The sequence below is a fragment of the Hermetia illucens genome, chromosome 1, assembly GCF_905115235.1.
Source record: "Hermetia illucens chromosome 1, iHerIll2.2.curated.20191125, whole genome shotgun sequence".
Classification (NCBI taxonomy): Eukaryota; Metazoa; Arthropoda; class Insecta; order Diptera; family Stratiomyidae; genus Hermetia; species Hermetia illucens.
The window spans coordinates 147631001-147646159 of NC_051849.1; the positions used below are offsets into that span (position 1 = coordinate 147631001).

The following is a 15159-nucleotide window of genomic DNA, read 5'->3' on the forward strand; positions in this document are numbered from 1 at the left end:
TTGGTTCTATCAAATGCCTGATATCGGGGCAGTCGTGAGGCTTTAAAATCCCCATCCAACGTATCAAGCCATCGTTCTTTTGGCCGGCCTTTTGGTCGCTTGGCATCGACTTCGATGTTCAGACCAATCTTGGCAAGTAAATTCTCGTTAGCGTGAATTACGTGACCATACCATCGAATGCGCCTCTCTCACAATTTCTCCACAATCGCTATAACTCTATATCGATCGCGGATATTCTTCTTCATTGTCTTTTATAATCGACCAACACTCAAAACCATAGAGAGCGACAGGACAGACGACGTCGCGGTAAATTTTAGATTTGAGATCAAATACTAGAAAACTTAGACTAAGCCTAAAAGGAATCTAACGAACCAAGCTCAAGTGGATTATAACAGCAGCATAGCTTCGAAATCGAAAGTCAACGAAAGGTACTCCGAAAATTTTTAAGTTACGCGTCTTATACGAAACTGTACGGCAGGTGATGTCAGTCAAGACGGAGGTAGTCTGGGCAGAAGGCCAGACCATGGAGTCACATGAGGAAAAAGGATCCTGTTGAATATCAGAGGACGAGAAAAGGAGGCGACGGTTGGAAAGGTAGGAGACAAACCATGTAATGAATAGCGGAGGAATGCTAAGTGAGATTCTACAAAACTCCCTGTAGATAACGTATATTTCCTGCCGAATATTTAGACATTTAGTTAAGAACTTAATGAAATTTAATTGATAACTCTCGTCGAGACTATGAACGCCATTTTTTGTGTGCTCCTATCTTTCATACCGTTCCTGCAAAATTTCTTTTCATGGACACTCATCCCGTTTCTTCCTTGATATGTGTACCTTTTTCAAACTCTGTAATTGCCTGATGGACTGCTTTGCCAACTCTGATAGTATTTCCCGCATCGCCTTTTAGATTACACGTAGCGCGGATATTTTTGAAGCACTCTTCGCAAAACTCGACATTTACTTTCACTCTCCCATCCCGAGGATATGACGGTTCTACAACACCCTACAGCTTGAGTCCTTTGGCTCAGTCTCCTCCATTAGCTTCAAGCGTATGTTAAGCCATTTACTTGCTCCTCCTTCTGAGGAAAATATTTAACTAGGAATCGACTTTTCTGTATTTTGTCTTTTGCTTTTTGGAGGTGAGTCAACAGAATGGTTTGCGAACTTGACAAAAGTTGAAGAGGGTTGGACAGGGCTTCGAGTGACACGAATATAAGGCCAGAAGATTTCAACGGTTTCGCCAAACCAGTGGAGCCTAGCCACTGACCAGACATTCCTTAATCCTGTACTGAAGTTCGCAAACCTTTAAATTAATCGAAATCAGAGTTGTTCCTGGAAAACATATTATATCCGTCTTGCAAGTTTCAGACAAAGGTATTTTATGGATCTCAGTGGTGAACCAAAAACCAGAGGAAGGAAAAGACGTAACAAGAAAGCGGGTTAGATAGAATGATATAAAAGGAATGGAGCACTTGGTCGCATGTTAAGGAAGTGAGGATGAGGTAGCAGTTGATAGTTGCCCCAGCTTAACATGAAACACACCTTTCCAAAGTTGAACTTGCGCACAAAACGGGAGTTGAGACGACCGATTTGAGCATCGAATTCAAGAACAGGATGATGTGATGGACAAAAGGAGCCAGGTAAGGAAATAATCTGGAGATTGGAAAATGGAGTACACATGTAGGTTGTAGAGAACAAGATGAAGAGTGAGATTCCAGTTATTTCTAGTGAGGCCGAACTGAAAGTCTGCACTTTTATGAAGGAGTGGAATGTCGCGTTTCAAACCTCACTGGTGACGAGATGTCGGATAGTGCAAGAATCTCAACGAAGTAACATCAAAAGAAGAAATCTGCACTGCCATGAAGGAACCCAAGAAATTCAAAGAGTTTATTGTGAGCTCTCGAAAATCCTATAGCGGTATTCAAGCGGGCAATTGGAATTGAATTAGACTACCGTTGTTTCAGAGAACAGATCGCACTAAAGAAGGCGAAGGCATGTACTGGCGACATCGATGCAGGAAGTCTGGAGAGAAAGGTCATATTGCTAGGGAGTGCAATAGGAACCCCAAATGCCTATTATGCGAAGGAAACGAGGAACGGAATAACCGGCATATTGCTGGGAGTAGTAAAAGCCCGGAATTCAGAAGGGAGTTGAATGCAATAAGAGAATAAGGTTTATTTAAATAAACCTCAATGAGAGCTACTCGGGATTTATTTAAGCAGTCAACCTACGAATCTGAAATTTAAATCGTCATTATAATATTGAACCTCAAATAAACCGTCACTCCAGCGTATGGGTCACAGCAAGAAGACTATACACAGGAGATTCAATTCCCAGCACATTCTTAGAAATTTTATGCAGACGGAAAATCTTGCAAATATTCGACCGCGGCCGGAATTGCGTGACCTGAAGACAAAAGGGTTGTTTTTAGTGCCGCATGTGCCGTGTATGCGATGCACGTGGCGACATCTGTCATAACAATAGATATTGCACAGCTGTTTATGGCATCCTACATCCCAGCGAGAACCAAAGGCAAAACTTCCTTAAAGATTCAATTCGCATTAATGGTAATGGATCTTAACGGAATCATTGAATCATTCCTCTATGGGAAGCTTGTGTAGAAGCAAACACGTGCAACATTCTCGGGAATAGATCCATGTTTGCTCTCCTAGGAAATGAGGAGCAAATAAATTAATGCATCCAAGATCAACTTTTCAGATGCATCGGTTTCCTGCTGGGATATGATGAACAAACACACACAAGAAAACCATCTAGGCAACATCTACGCACCAACCCAGCAACACCACTTACCTACCTCCTCCCTACCCGAAAGGTACACAATGAGATTTCCTTTCTTTTCCGCTGGAGTTGCTTCTCTTGTGTATAGTCTTCCTGGGTCACAGACTCGACTGATGGCCGTATGGGCGTGCGGTCGACAAGCCATAGATTATACTATGAGTCAGGTAGTCACCCGCTTTGTGTGGGCAAATATAAGTGATATTTATGTGTACAGCTGTTACGCCTCACCAAGTCTGACACTGTCTCAATTCAAGGAAATGCTTCACAATCTAGTTCTCGACACAAACGCACGAACTTCGAAGGTTATTGCCGGTGACTTCAAGACTTGGTTCTTCGAATAGGGCAGTAAAGAAGCAAGCAGCAACGGCGATGATGTGAGCACCTTTCGGAAAAGGGGGTCTGCTTCAATCGTAGATCTGATCTTTATCAGCCCTACACGGGGGCGTTTTATGTCCTGGTGCGTCAATGAGGAGGGGAGTCGTGGCACAGGGCAGAGAACCATTATGTCCAAAACTGAGATACCAAACTTTGGGTGAGCGCACCCTCATAGAGTTGTGGGTAGGTAAACCCAATAAACAAGGCGGCACCGCGGAAAGAGCTTTCCATCTAACACAATGCGGCGCAAAAACATGCGACGCGTCCATACTTCGTAGATAGCGTAGAAGACCCAACTGCTGGTGGAATAGTGAACTGGCCAACCTGTCACCGCGTGAGACAAGCGGTTCAGAAGGCGGTAGGTATGATCCACTAGGGACAAAAAGAGCACACCTGTAGAGAAGCAAGACGTTTAAGCTGGCTATCCAGTGGATCAAGAATTAATGTTTTAAGGAGCTCTGCTCGGAGGCCAGTGTAAACCGTTGGGTTTGTAGAATCGTGATGGGCGATTCAGGGGTCGGGAATTTCAGTATCATCACATGCACTATCCTCTTGTTGAAAATCATCCAGGGAATAGCCAGAGAGGAGCACTTACAGCTTCCAGCGATTTCTGAATGTAAAGGCAACTCCGGTAATCACCAAACAAGTCGGGACACCGGAAGCTGGCCGCTTCAGGTATGAAAAGTTTTGTGCATTTCTTTTATAATAATATATCATTTGAATTTTCATTTACACCTAATATGTGCATATATTATGTGACAATTCCCACATCCAGTCTTGAAATTGCAAAGAAGCAACACCTTTGATCTATTATAACTTTGCTACTAGTAGTGCGATTTCCACTAAACTAGAATCATGCTCTATGTTCTACCCTAGATTTCTACAAAATTTCCTGGTGTTAGGATGAACTTAAGGGGGGTTCTGCAGCCAATTACTAAAAATTGTAGTAATATACTATTATTAACTTTATTTGAACAGATATCAACGTAGAGGGTATGTCGGAGCCTAGGCACCATATAGTGGCAGCCTCTTGATCTTTTTGAGATTTTTCGGTTGGGTAGTTTCTGAGAATGGGTCTATTAAAGAAATGGTCGCTTTCGACCCTCCCCCCCCCCCCCGCACTCCCTACCTTTCCAACAAATGTGAAAACTAAGATCAGGTTCGAAAAGTACTAACCGTTACCTTAATTTGATACTGACTATATTTGATGAAAAAAAATTTACACCCCCGTATTGTTGCATGTGTGCCCCCCCCCCCTAACATTCGGTGCAGAATTATGTAACACACTGTATGCGTGAGTTTCCACCTTTTCACCAAATTTAGTATGAATCGTTATAACCGTCTCCGAGAACACAAAACCTTAAAAAGAACTGCGAGATCTACGACAGTAAAGCCACAGGCCTCAACGGAGTACCGAAAGGACATTTAGGACCTTGTTTAAACTAAAACTCACTGAGGAAGGGAACAATTGCTCCTCGAAATATCAGCGCCTAGCTTCCGGTATTCCGACTTATTTATCAATGAGACTAGGCATTAATTTTCATACCACTTCACCAGTCATGCAAATGATAAACCTTCAGCAGCGAGGCCACTGTAAAAGCGAACAGAAAAATCCATGGCGATCGGGATTCGAATCCGAAGCTGCAAGATCGAAAAGCTAACGTCAAACCACCTGGACCGTCACAACATCGTGAGTTCAAGGGTCTGTTCTAGTGTGTTGGTCATTACGTGGCAGTTAATGTAGATAAGGGTACTATTAGCCCAATCTTTCCTGCCTAATTATGAATGATATAAGCGGCTTCAATACTGATTAATTCCATTCTATTGGAACGTATGCCATTGTTTCACTTCAGTGTCGTAAAGGTTAAAATGTGAACTGAATGTTTTAAAACTGATAATGGATGATCTAACAACCAAATAAATCCATAATAAAGCGGCTGTAATGACTGCTACAGTAACTCTCCACCATACGCTTGGATCCTTATATGATATAATGAAGCCATATTACGTTTCATCAGCAAAACTCAAGGCATCCTGAAAACTTCCGTAACAGATCATAAATTCCATCTCCGAATTTGCCCTGCAGTCAGCAATATGCAACAGCAATGCATCATATAATTTACCTTGCATCGTTCCCTCGCCAATAAATTACTCACCTCTTCAAGAAGTCCGTGTATTCCGTTTGTCTTATAAGACCAGTTCGCATCATAATCGTCTGGAAGCATTGTCGTTCTATTGCCCATAGCTTGCAGTCTGTAATGGCCGTAATTGTTGCCGTCCGCTGGCAATTATATAAAATTGCAAGTTCACCAAGCACCTTGGCACCCGATAACGTTGATAAATATTTCCCTTCGCGCGATACTTCCACTCGTCCCTCTGGAAAATTCGAAAGAAAGAAAACATTTCTCGTAAATATCTCCAAGAAAAAATGTTTGTAAGAGGAATGAAAAGTCGGTGAAAGAAGAAAAGTCGTCATTTCTCTGGGACTAGGCTTTGTTATGTTCCACGATCATCGCTGCCACTATCATTACAGCTGTCCTCGCTGGCAACTAATAAATCATTGGCCGCGTGCATCCGAGACATGCAGAAAAACTTATCAACATTTTTTGCATTCGGGAGGAATACGCATTAGGGAGAAAGCATCCGCAGATGACGAGTTTCGATTCCGCATTTAGATGCACCGATCGCGGCCAAGTAATGACAATAATGCGGTTAAAATGCTTCATCGTGCAATAGTTTTCTTGATGATGGCCTAGTTCGGAGACTTTTACGCGAGCTGGAATTACCGAAAGTCATAATTTGAGGCGCGTTTTTCCTAAATCTTAATAGAACCAAACAAACAGTCTTCAGAGTCTTTCTTGAGTAAGGGGCTTGCTTTAGGCAATTGGTTACCGCGAGGACATGGCTAGAAAAATTTGAATGAACCAAGAAAAATCTTAAGACGGAGCGACAAAACTCCACATGAAAACGAAATGGACACACTTTTAATGGATAACTTATTCCCTTTTGGGATGTTTTTAAAACATGTTGATGTAAATAGATCAGTTGTGAAAAGACTGTTTTGTATAGTATGCGCAGTAGATAAAAAGAATTTGAACAGACAAAAAACTTTTCTGAGTGCATTACTTTTATTTTTGGTTTGTCCATTAAGCCTGACCGCCATAGGCGTAGTGATGTGGAAATATGACCTAGAATATCTACTTCAATCATGGTTTCCTTCTGAGGGTAACAAACTAATTAAAAATCCTGAACGATAGGAGAATGCGTTAAGCGCATATTTTATATTTTTAGCAATTCACAACCCTCTATATGAACCTAATATGTTTTAAGTGTGTAATTTTACTTTTACTGGTTGTCAACAGATGGTTTCTGCGGTACGTCGTGGTCCACATGATACGATGTGAACATAGTCTCCTAGCAAAGTTAATTGGTATGGGCCTGCATCGTATAGTTATTATCCATTGAAAATGCCACCTTACGAGCCAAATGCGGAGATTTGTATTTTTTGCTGCAATACCAAGAATGAAGCTAAGGTTCATCGAATGCACATGTGTATGCGCTATGGTGAGGCCGCTATTAGTGAAAAAATGTGACGTTTCAGGAACAGCAACTTGTTGAAAGCCGGCATAGTTGTGAAAAAGGGAAACTTTTGAAGATAAAGAAATGGAATCATCACTTAAACAACGTTCATATCAAAACAAAGAAGAATTGGCAAGTTCATATCCCTGAAACTAAAATTAAAATTAAGTATTTTTCGAACACATAAAAAATGTCCTTGCACTTGATCAACAATACAACACCTTTTCGATCACAGAAAAGCAATGCTTAGCATGGAGATAACTCCTTTCAAAAGTCTTCCCAAAGCAGTGAGGGTTTATTCTAATACCTTTTTATTTTAAAACTGTTATAAAAAAGCAACTATTCACGTGAAATTTTCATCGAATGGTTAAAGTTTGAATTTTCAACATAACGCGTCAGGTAGTAACCAGGTTTTGTAAGTTACCTGCAATCATTTCAATAAATTTCCTTAATTTTTATTTAATTTATTTAAATTCGACTATAAATTTTAAATTTTGCCAATTTGGCACGCTTCGGAACATAGTGATGTTTGATGTTTTTTATTGGAAAAAGTACTCCAAATTTTTCAAAATATTTTTGAGTAATTTTAGGTGCATGCCGAGTCTACTCACAGGGGTGGAGACGGATAACTACAGTTTCTGTTGGAGTACTGCTTTTTCCAAGGAAGTGGAAAAAGCAACGACTGTTAAAATTCTCAAAAAAGGACGCCCTTCTTAAATAAGAAAATTTGAGAAAAATTTTGTATCTTCCTTGCCGTCGCAAGGATAAGAACTAAAAATTATCTTGCGGTAAATACTTGAAGAGACAGCTCCAAAGTCTAATCGACAACGGGTGCATTAGGTGTCGTTTTTTTATCTTTTGATATTGGTACATCAACGCCCTTTGGATCTTTGTGGAGCACTATGCCCGAGTTTAAATTACCGATCTGACTACTATTTATTAATTTCAAGAAGGCTTTGAACGTCGTCAACAGAAAATGTATTTGGAATGCTTTATGTAGAGGCGGAACTGTGTAGAAATTAGGCAACAAATGACTCATTTTATAACATGCTATATCGAGGTAAAATTTAAATCCAAACGGAAATCAGACACGGCTCCACTTCGCCACCGTTATTATTTCTACATTCGGAGAGAACATGCAAAAATGAGCGTCTACCACTGAAAAGATTAAAGCGCGTTCATCAACTTTTAACAACTATGTATGTGCCATGGGAGTACTCTAGGATAGATATCTGTGGAGAAATTAACTAAAAAACGGCAATGAATAGTGTACATATAAGGTGTCGATGCCACTGCGGCCCATGTAGGGGAATTCGCTATGAGAAGACGGCCGATGAGTGGGTCCCCCTTGAGCTTTGAGAAGCAGAACGGTGAAGGAAGAAAATAGAATTGTCGGGAATTCCTGTTGGGAGTTGAAAAACATGAACAGTAACCGCCAGCAATGGCGCATAGGCACGATTCCCATAAAGCTTTACAGCAATAATGGGCCGTGAGACGTCACTGAAATGAATGTTCCTCAAGTGTTGGATGAATATAAAGTAACTTTACTTAAGAAGGTCACCCCGTGTGTCCGCAAACTAGGATAATTGCGATTCATTCAGTATTTTTTTTTATTAATTGAAGAAGCCTTGAAAAAACGCGAAAATTCACAAAAAAAAAAGCCGGCGCCAAAAATTTAGCTTTTAATATTTTTTAATAATCCTAGTTTGCGGGCTTTAGTTAAGTCTGCACGTTAAAATGCCGTTTAATTTATCTATCCGTCTTTAAGATGATCGCAGCGCCCTCTAGCGTGGCACAGGAAAAACACCTTTTTTGGAGATGGTGTATAAATTGCTCTGTATTTCAATAATGAGTTATGCTATCGGGCTGGCTGGCTCAAGATATTAATAAATACATGGTGAAAAATTCGTATTAGTATCTTTATCCAGTTCTTCATAAAAACTTTCTAAAAATCGAAAAAAAAGGCCTTCGCACTACATGACCCCTTTAACGAATAAATTCAATAGAAATCCCACTAAACACCACTCGCAGAGCAGCGGATACCTCATCTTTGTCTCACTACCTCATAATATAACATATTTAAAAGGAAAACACGAAATACGTACCGGCAAAGTACATCCTAAATGAATCCTCTTATAGCTAAGAAGGATAAGCAGAATCACTGACTTATTGACTGAAATGAACGGGGTTTTTGCCTAAAAGCTTGCCCACCAAATAGATTGGTACTTAACGATTTTAACTTTATCTATCCGTTTTAAGGTTTTTTTATTAAAATCGGTTTACTATCTGTATGTCTGCCTGTCTGTCACACACATTTTTCTTAGAAAGAGCTGTAGCGATTCACACCAAATTTGGTGGAAAGGTGGGAACTGTGAACGCTCACGCAGTGAGCTACATAATTCTACATCCAATTTAAGGGGAGGTCCCCATACATGCAAAAGGGGGGTTGAATTTTTTTTCACCAAATATAGTCACGTGGGGTATCAAATGAAAGATCTCGATTAGGTTTTAGTTTTGACATTTGTTGGAAAGGTGGGGAGTGCAGAGAGTCGAAAATTTTTATCTCTTTAACGGACCCGTTCTGAGAAACTACCCAACCGAAAAATGCCCCCTGGACATGCCTGAAACGTCCAGCTTTTAGTTTCCCAACTTGTTAATCTATCAAATCGAATCAAAATGTTTGTTCAAATAGTGAAGCATAATTTGGACTGTTTTTACTACGGATAAGGCAGTATCCATATTTACCAACACTTGTATATACCCCCAACCCGGTTTTGCACCAAGGTCCACCGATTTGATATCCATAAAATCTGTCTGCATTCTGACCTACGCCATCGTTCCATACGAGATAGGGTTTGCCACTTTTTTTTCTACTATAGATATTGCCCCCCCCCCCCTTATACAGTTTCCGAGCTGGAGCATCCTCATTTTACTCACAACTAGAAGGTCAATGTATCGCTCATAGATTTGGTCGTTATATAGGCTACGTCCATCCTCTTGTAAGGGGTTAAAAATTCTTCGGACGAATCTTCTCTCGAAGGCGGCTAAAAGTCCGCAAAAAAAATATTGGAGCTACTTAACCATTATATATTTTATGCAGGGGGTGTTAGTTCCAAGTTAAAGTAGACAAGGCTTAATGTCCAATACATTCTTTATTTTGAGAAATTTAACTCATCTTATGCCTGCAGGCAAATAGCTGAAATTTTTCTAGCAACTTTTGTTACAATCTTTCTATAAAAGGGCATGCATCTGGCAATATGGCACTTATTTTAGAAAACTTAATTTAGTTAATCGATGAGGCGAACGAGGCACTTTATTACTATCGTAGTAGCGATTTGAAAGGCATATAATATGAAAATAACCAATATAAGGCAAGGATGGATTTTACTAAATGAATTGAAAAAAGTTAGCAAGTAACTTTTAAGGATTACATCAGAAGCCTTCCATGGGGAATCTCTCAATTAACCTAATCAAGAAAAGAGAGGAGTAAGGATATCGGATCCGGGTTTAAAATTATTGTGGCGGTATGCATCAGTTTTTACGGAAAATCTGAACTTAACATCACAAACGAAAATTGCACTTTGAACGGTGAGTATGATTGAAGTCAATTTTTGCAATTTGACGGGAAGGGCACCAAAGTCCAATAGCATCATCTACGATATTACATTCTGTCATTCAGCGAAAGCCTAAAGGGCAAACATTACGTCATTTTACAAGCAAAGTATTGTCAGCATTTAGATCCTCCGCTAGGATTATGGTTTCTGCTGGACTGCCATGAACTGTTACCAGAATATCTATTAATGGAATGACCAGCAGCTTCACTTAAGCTGGAATCTGTGGGTCCATCATGTCATTCCGTATTAAAAATTATTGCTTTTGCTTCACACCTGGTTGAAACAGCCGACTTTTCCAAGCACATTTATTGCAACAAGAGTGGGGCAGTGTTTTATTCGAATTGCGCCACTTTTTTAGCAATAGTTCATGTTTCTTCTTTATGTGATACGCCCTTCACATCACACCTACACTTTTTCAGAGTATATCCAATCCAGTGTCATTAGCATCTTTCAATTTGAGTAGTTATGTCTCCGTTGATCAAAGTATCTTGTATATTGCTCTCATGACACCTTTTTTCATGCAATTTGCCACAGCTTCATATAGAACAGAATAATGCTCCATATGCTCATGCTACCTGATAAGTATCGTAGGGGCTTTCTCTAATTCACTATTGAAGAGTCTTCCTCTTCCTTTAACAATACCCAAAAAAACTGTCGGGAAAATATTGTGTGCCTGAAAACATATCTCATTTTTCAAGGAAATAATATTTCGAAACCTGATAACTTCTTTTTCCTATTGCAATAATTAAATAATCGTACGAGTTTAACGTATTCAGCCAACAGAAAAGGATGGTCAACTTGGCGTAATAATTGATGTAGTGCACTTGATCTAGCGACTCTCTACGGCACACAAATGTTCTTAATCGTTTCCAATAGAGATACTTCTCCTTTTCTTTTTGTACCTTAAACCCAATTTATAGAAAAACTTCCGTCCTTTCCATATCAGTCAATATCATCTTTGAGTACTTTAAATACAACATTGTAAACGTGGTGAGTTAGAGGACCAAAAAGTGAGCAGAAATTAATCGTTATCGCGCAATTCTCACGTTGAGTCAATAAGCCGAGTCTTAAAGATTTTGCTGTCATGCACTTTCTAAATTATCACCATACGATTAGCACTTCTACCGGCAATAGAAGTTCAGACGCTATGCAACGTGAGGCCAACTACTTTGAAACTTTTACAGCATCAATTCCATGGACCGCAAGACCTTTCAGAGTAATCTGAGAGTATGAGATTACTCTGAAAGTGCCAAATAATTTACACTGAATAAGGCAATGTTCAGTACGGCACAGTTACAAAAAGTTAGCCTTCTGCAGTGAATACCGGAAATCAGATCAAAAACTGCGAGAGGTAATCCAAAACGATTATACGCTCAAGGTATCTTCGATAAGCAAATCACAAAGTCAATATATAGAAAGACTAAGGTAGTTAATACGCCAACAATGGGTAATATTATGCACAACACCCACGGCTTTAAGCATCCAATCTTTAGCTGCATAAATGCTATATGACAACCCACCGAACACTTAGGCATAGTGAAAGTGAAATTTCTTCTGGGATATCGCGTCGTGAGCATCTTCGCTTTTTGCACATTCTGCGCAGGCTAGTGACCTCGTCATCGATAATCGACTAAGGAAATAAATTTTATTAGATGGTTATTAAACAAGACACGACGATGCCGCTTTGTATGAATTGCATTGCCCTCGTGGAGCCGTCAGCAAGTATGGACTAGGAAAAAGTTACCGCAAGAAAACATGTTTCACGACAGTAGATTGTCGCTATTTGTCGGAAAATCTTGAAGGAGTAGCCACAACACGACTTTTTGCAATGAAGAAAAAGCGGAGAAATTTCTGCCTTTAATTAAGGTTTATATCAATTGATTTCCGCTAAAATGTTGATGGTTGTTATGGGGAATTAGTTATATGAGACTCTTTGGAGGATTACACAGCATTTTACGTTATTACTTTTGTAATTATCTGGGGCATCTTTGCAAATGATTTCCATTTTCACTTATGGATCGAAGTTCATTTCAGATACAAATCTCAATAAGTCTGGAATCCTTCAAGGCTGAAACAGGAAAACTAAAATTTTTATACATTCTAGTTCTGCCTATATAGGACATTTTCGTTTCTATTATGCTATTCCCCAGCCCACCCATAAATTATCAATTGTACACAAACAGACGAGTGTGTACACCTAACCAATTTGCTGTAAGGCGAGCCCAATATAAACTCCCAATTAAAACCAAATCATTTGCCAAGACCTATCCGCTCCCGCCTCCTTTATGTTGTGATTCTGGTACTTAATTAAATGAGTACATGAAGACGGTAATTTACTTTTAGTTGCTTTGATTTCCTTTGTTATTAAATTCGCGTGTTTGTTGGTTTAGCAAACTTAAGAAAGAGATTGAGGATGGATTTGGAAATTGGGAGGTAAGAAGTGAAACTGCTGTAATTTACGAGATGCTTCCCAATTAAAGCTTGGCGGATAAAGTTTATTCTTTCTTGCCCAGAACATCCGACCAATAACCGATACTTTAAGTAAACGTTGCTGAATAACACTAAAAAAGTCAACAGAGACACTGAACAAGAAAAAAAGGATATTGCCTTTGTCAGCCTGCACTCTTTTGATGAACTTCATCCTGATTAAGACAAAACTCAAAATGATGACATCACATAGTATCGTTATTCATTCATTTCATTCCTGGAGAGTCTAAAATTTAAATGAGGGATGTCATTAAAGTGCTATTTAATTGCAATAGTAAAATGTGGAATGTAAATCTTCAAGAGACCTCGTCACGGACCGCATCATGACGACGATCATCATTCATGCGCCAAAGATTTATAACTATGTATATGTACATTCACAGGAATGAGTACATGGATATACACTAGTGTCTTTTTTCTAGAAAATTGGAAAATCCAACCAACTAAAATGGAACTAAAGGAGGGTGGAGTGAGTTTGTAAATTAATATTTCAATAAGATTTTTGGTGACCATAACAACAACGGTGAAAGGTTTGTAAACTTCTGTAACTTTCACTGCCTCGTCACTGGTGGAGGACAAGATTAATTAGGTTTCGAATGGCCGACAATAAACATCTAATCAGATCAGCCATATCGCGATCAGCAGTAAATTTAGGAATTGCCTTCTGAACGTGGGTAACAAAAGAGTTGCTGGCATCGGCCTTGAAAGGGGTCCTCATTTGATGTTCGCTTTCCGTCGCTTGCCTGACGCTAACGTATCTTCTTCTTCTTTTTCACAAGCAGGGTCGACTCGTCGTGATCGGTTTCGCTATTTTGTGTTATCAAAAGCCTAATCTGGATGCAATCGAAAGGGTTTCTAATCCCCATCTAGCGCATAAAGCCACTGTTGTTTCGACCGTCCTTTTGGTCCATTGACTTCGATGTTCAGACCAATCTTGGCGAATAAATTCTCGTTAGCGCGAATTACATCGAAAACGCCTCTTTCGAAATTTTTCCACCATCGGCACAACCGCATATCAATCGCGGATATCCTCATTTCGGATGTGATTAAAGCGTGTCACCCCACTAGTCGAATGCAACATCTTCGTCTCAATTACCACAAGACGCCGTTCATTGTCTTTTATAGTCGGCCAACTCAGATGGAGGGCAACAGAACGGACAACATTGCGATAAATTTTAGATTTGAGACGTTCGTTAATACTTCGATCAAAAAGAACACCAGTTGTAGAACGGCACTTACAAGAACAAAGAGGAGTGATGAAAGGGGGGCTCCCTGATGAACACCAACAGAGACGCAAAGTGTTTTTGATACACTCGCTACACTTCGAACTTTACTTTTCGGATCGTGGTGAAGCAATTGAACCCAGTGCACGAATTTTTCTAGCACTAAGTGTTCGTGTGGCACACGATCAAACGCTTTAAAAAGGCAATGCTGTAAAGATGGCAATGCTTCTTACGGTGTTTCTCCGTGACTATTCGAGTGAGCATTTTCGCCAGTAGTTCCGCAATTCTTGACAAATCCGACTTGATTTACGGTTATTTCAACTCGTTCAAGAATCTTCATGGTATGAGAAAGTAGCCGGATCGGATGGTAATTTGAACATTTTGAGTTTCTTGCCAGTCGGATGGTATTTTAACTTCCTCAAAAACCCGATTGAAGAATTGACTGAGTCGCAGTATTGGGTCCCAACCCTTCGCTATTCAGAGCTCAGAAGCGTTGTCAGGTCAGGTTGTCAGGTTCTGCTGTTTATTGCCTCCTCGACTTCAGTTGCGCTGACAAGTGAAACTGCTTCAAATCCCGGCAATACTTGTGGAAGCAGAGGATGAATAAATTCTTCACTCGAAATCTGTTCGAAATATTCTTGCCATCTATCCATCACGGCTCGACAGTAGGTAAGCTTTCCGGTTGGCATTCTTATAAATTTGCCAATTTGCAAACGTTTTATCGTCTAGGAACTTGTGATAAAAGGCGATTCTTTTCACGGACCTTCATTTCAACATCTTCATTCTAAAGCCAAGTATTTCAATTTATGAACCGCTTACCTCACTTGGTGACCTCAAGGATTGTATAGCCTGCTATGTGGATAGTGTCTTTAATTTGGTGTAACGATTCTTCCACATTCGTAATGGTTGGTAATCGCGTAAGTGAGATCATTTCTTCTTTTTTCCCACGAAATCACCACCATTTAATTCGCGGCAGGCCAGTGCGTTCCTCACGCTGCTGGATGATTTACGCTGGAAGTTCCGTCCCTGCCACTAGGTTCTATAAATGCCCTTGGCGGTGACAATTCTCATTCACTTGG

The 15159-nt window shown here is 39.9% G+C and overlaps 1 protein-coding gene across 9 annotated transcripts in view; it reads right to left on the reverse strand.

The window, feature by feature from the left end:
• Positions 1–15159, reverse strand: part of LOC119646149 (cGMP-dependent protein kinase, isozyme 2 forms cD4/T1/T3A/T3B) — a 533343-nt gene that overhangs the window by 9939 nt on the left and 508245 nt on the right. For all 9 annotated transcript variants that reach the window (XM_038046508.1, XM_038046509.1, XM_038046510.1 and 6 more), the window contains one exon: positions 5334–5553. In XM_038046508.1, the coding sequence (XP_037902436.1) occupies positions 5334–5553 (220 nt within the window). The remainder of the gene's footprint in view (positions 1–5333; positions 5554–15159) is intronic.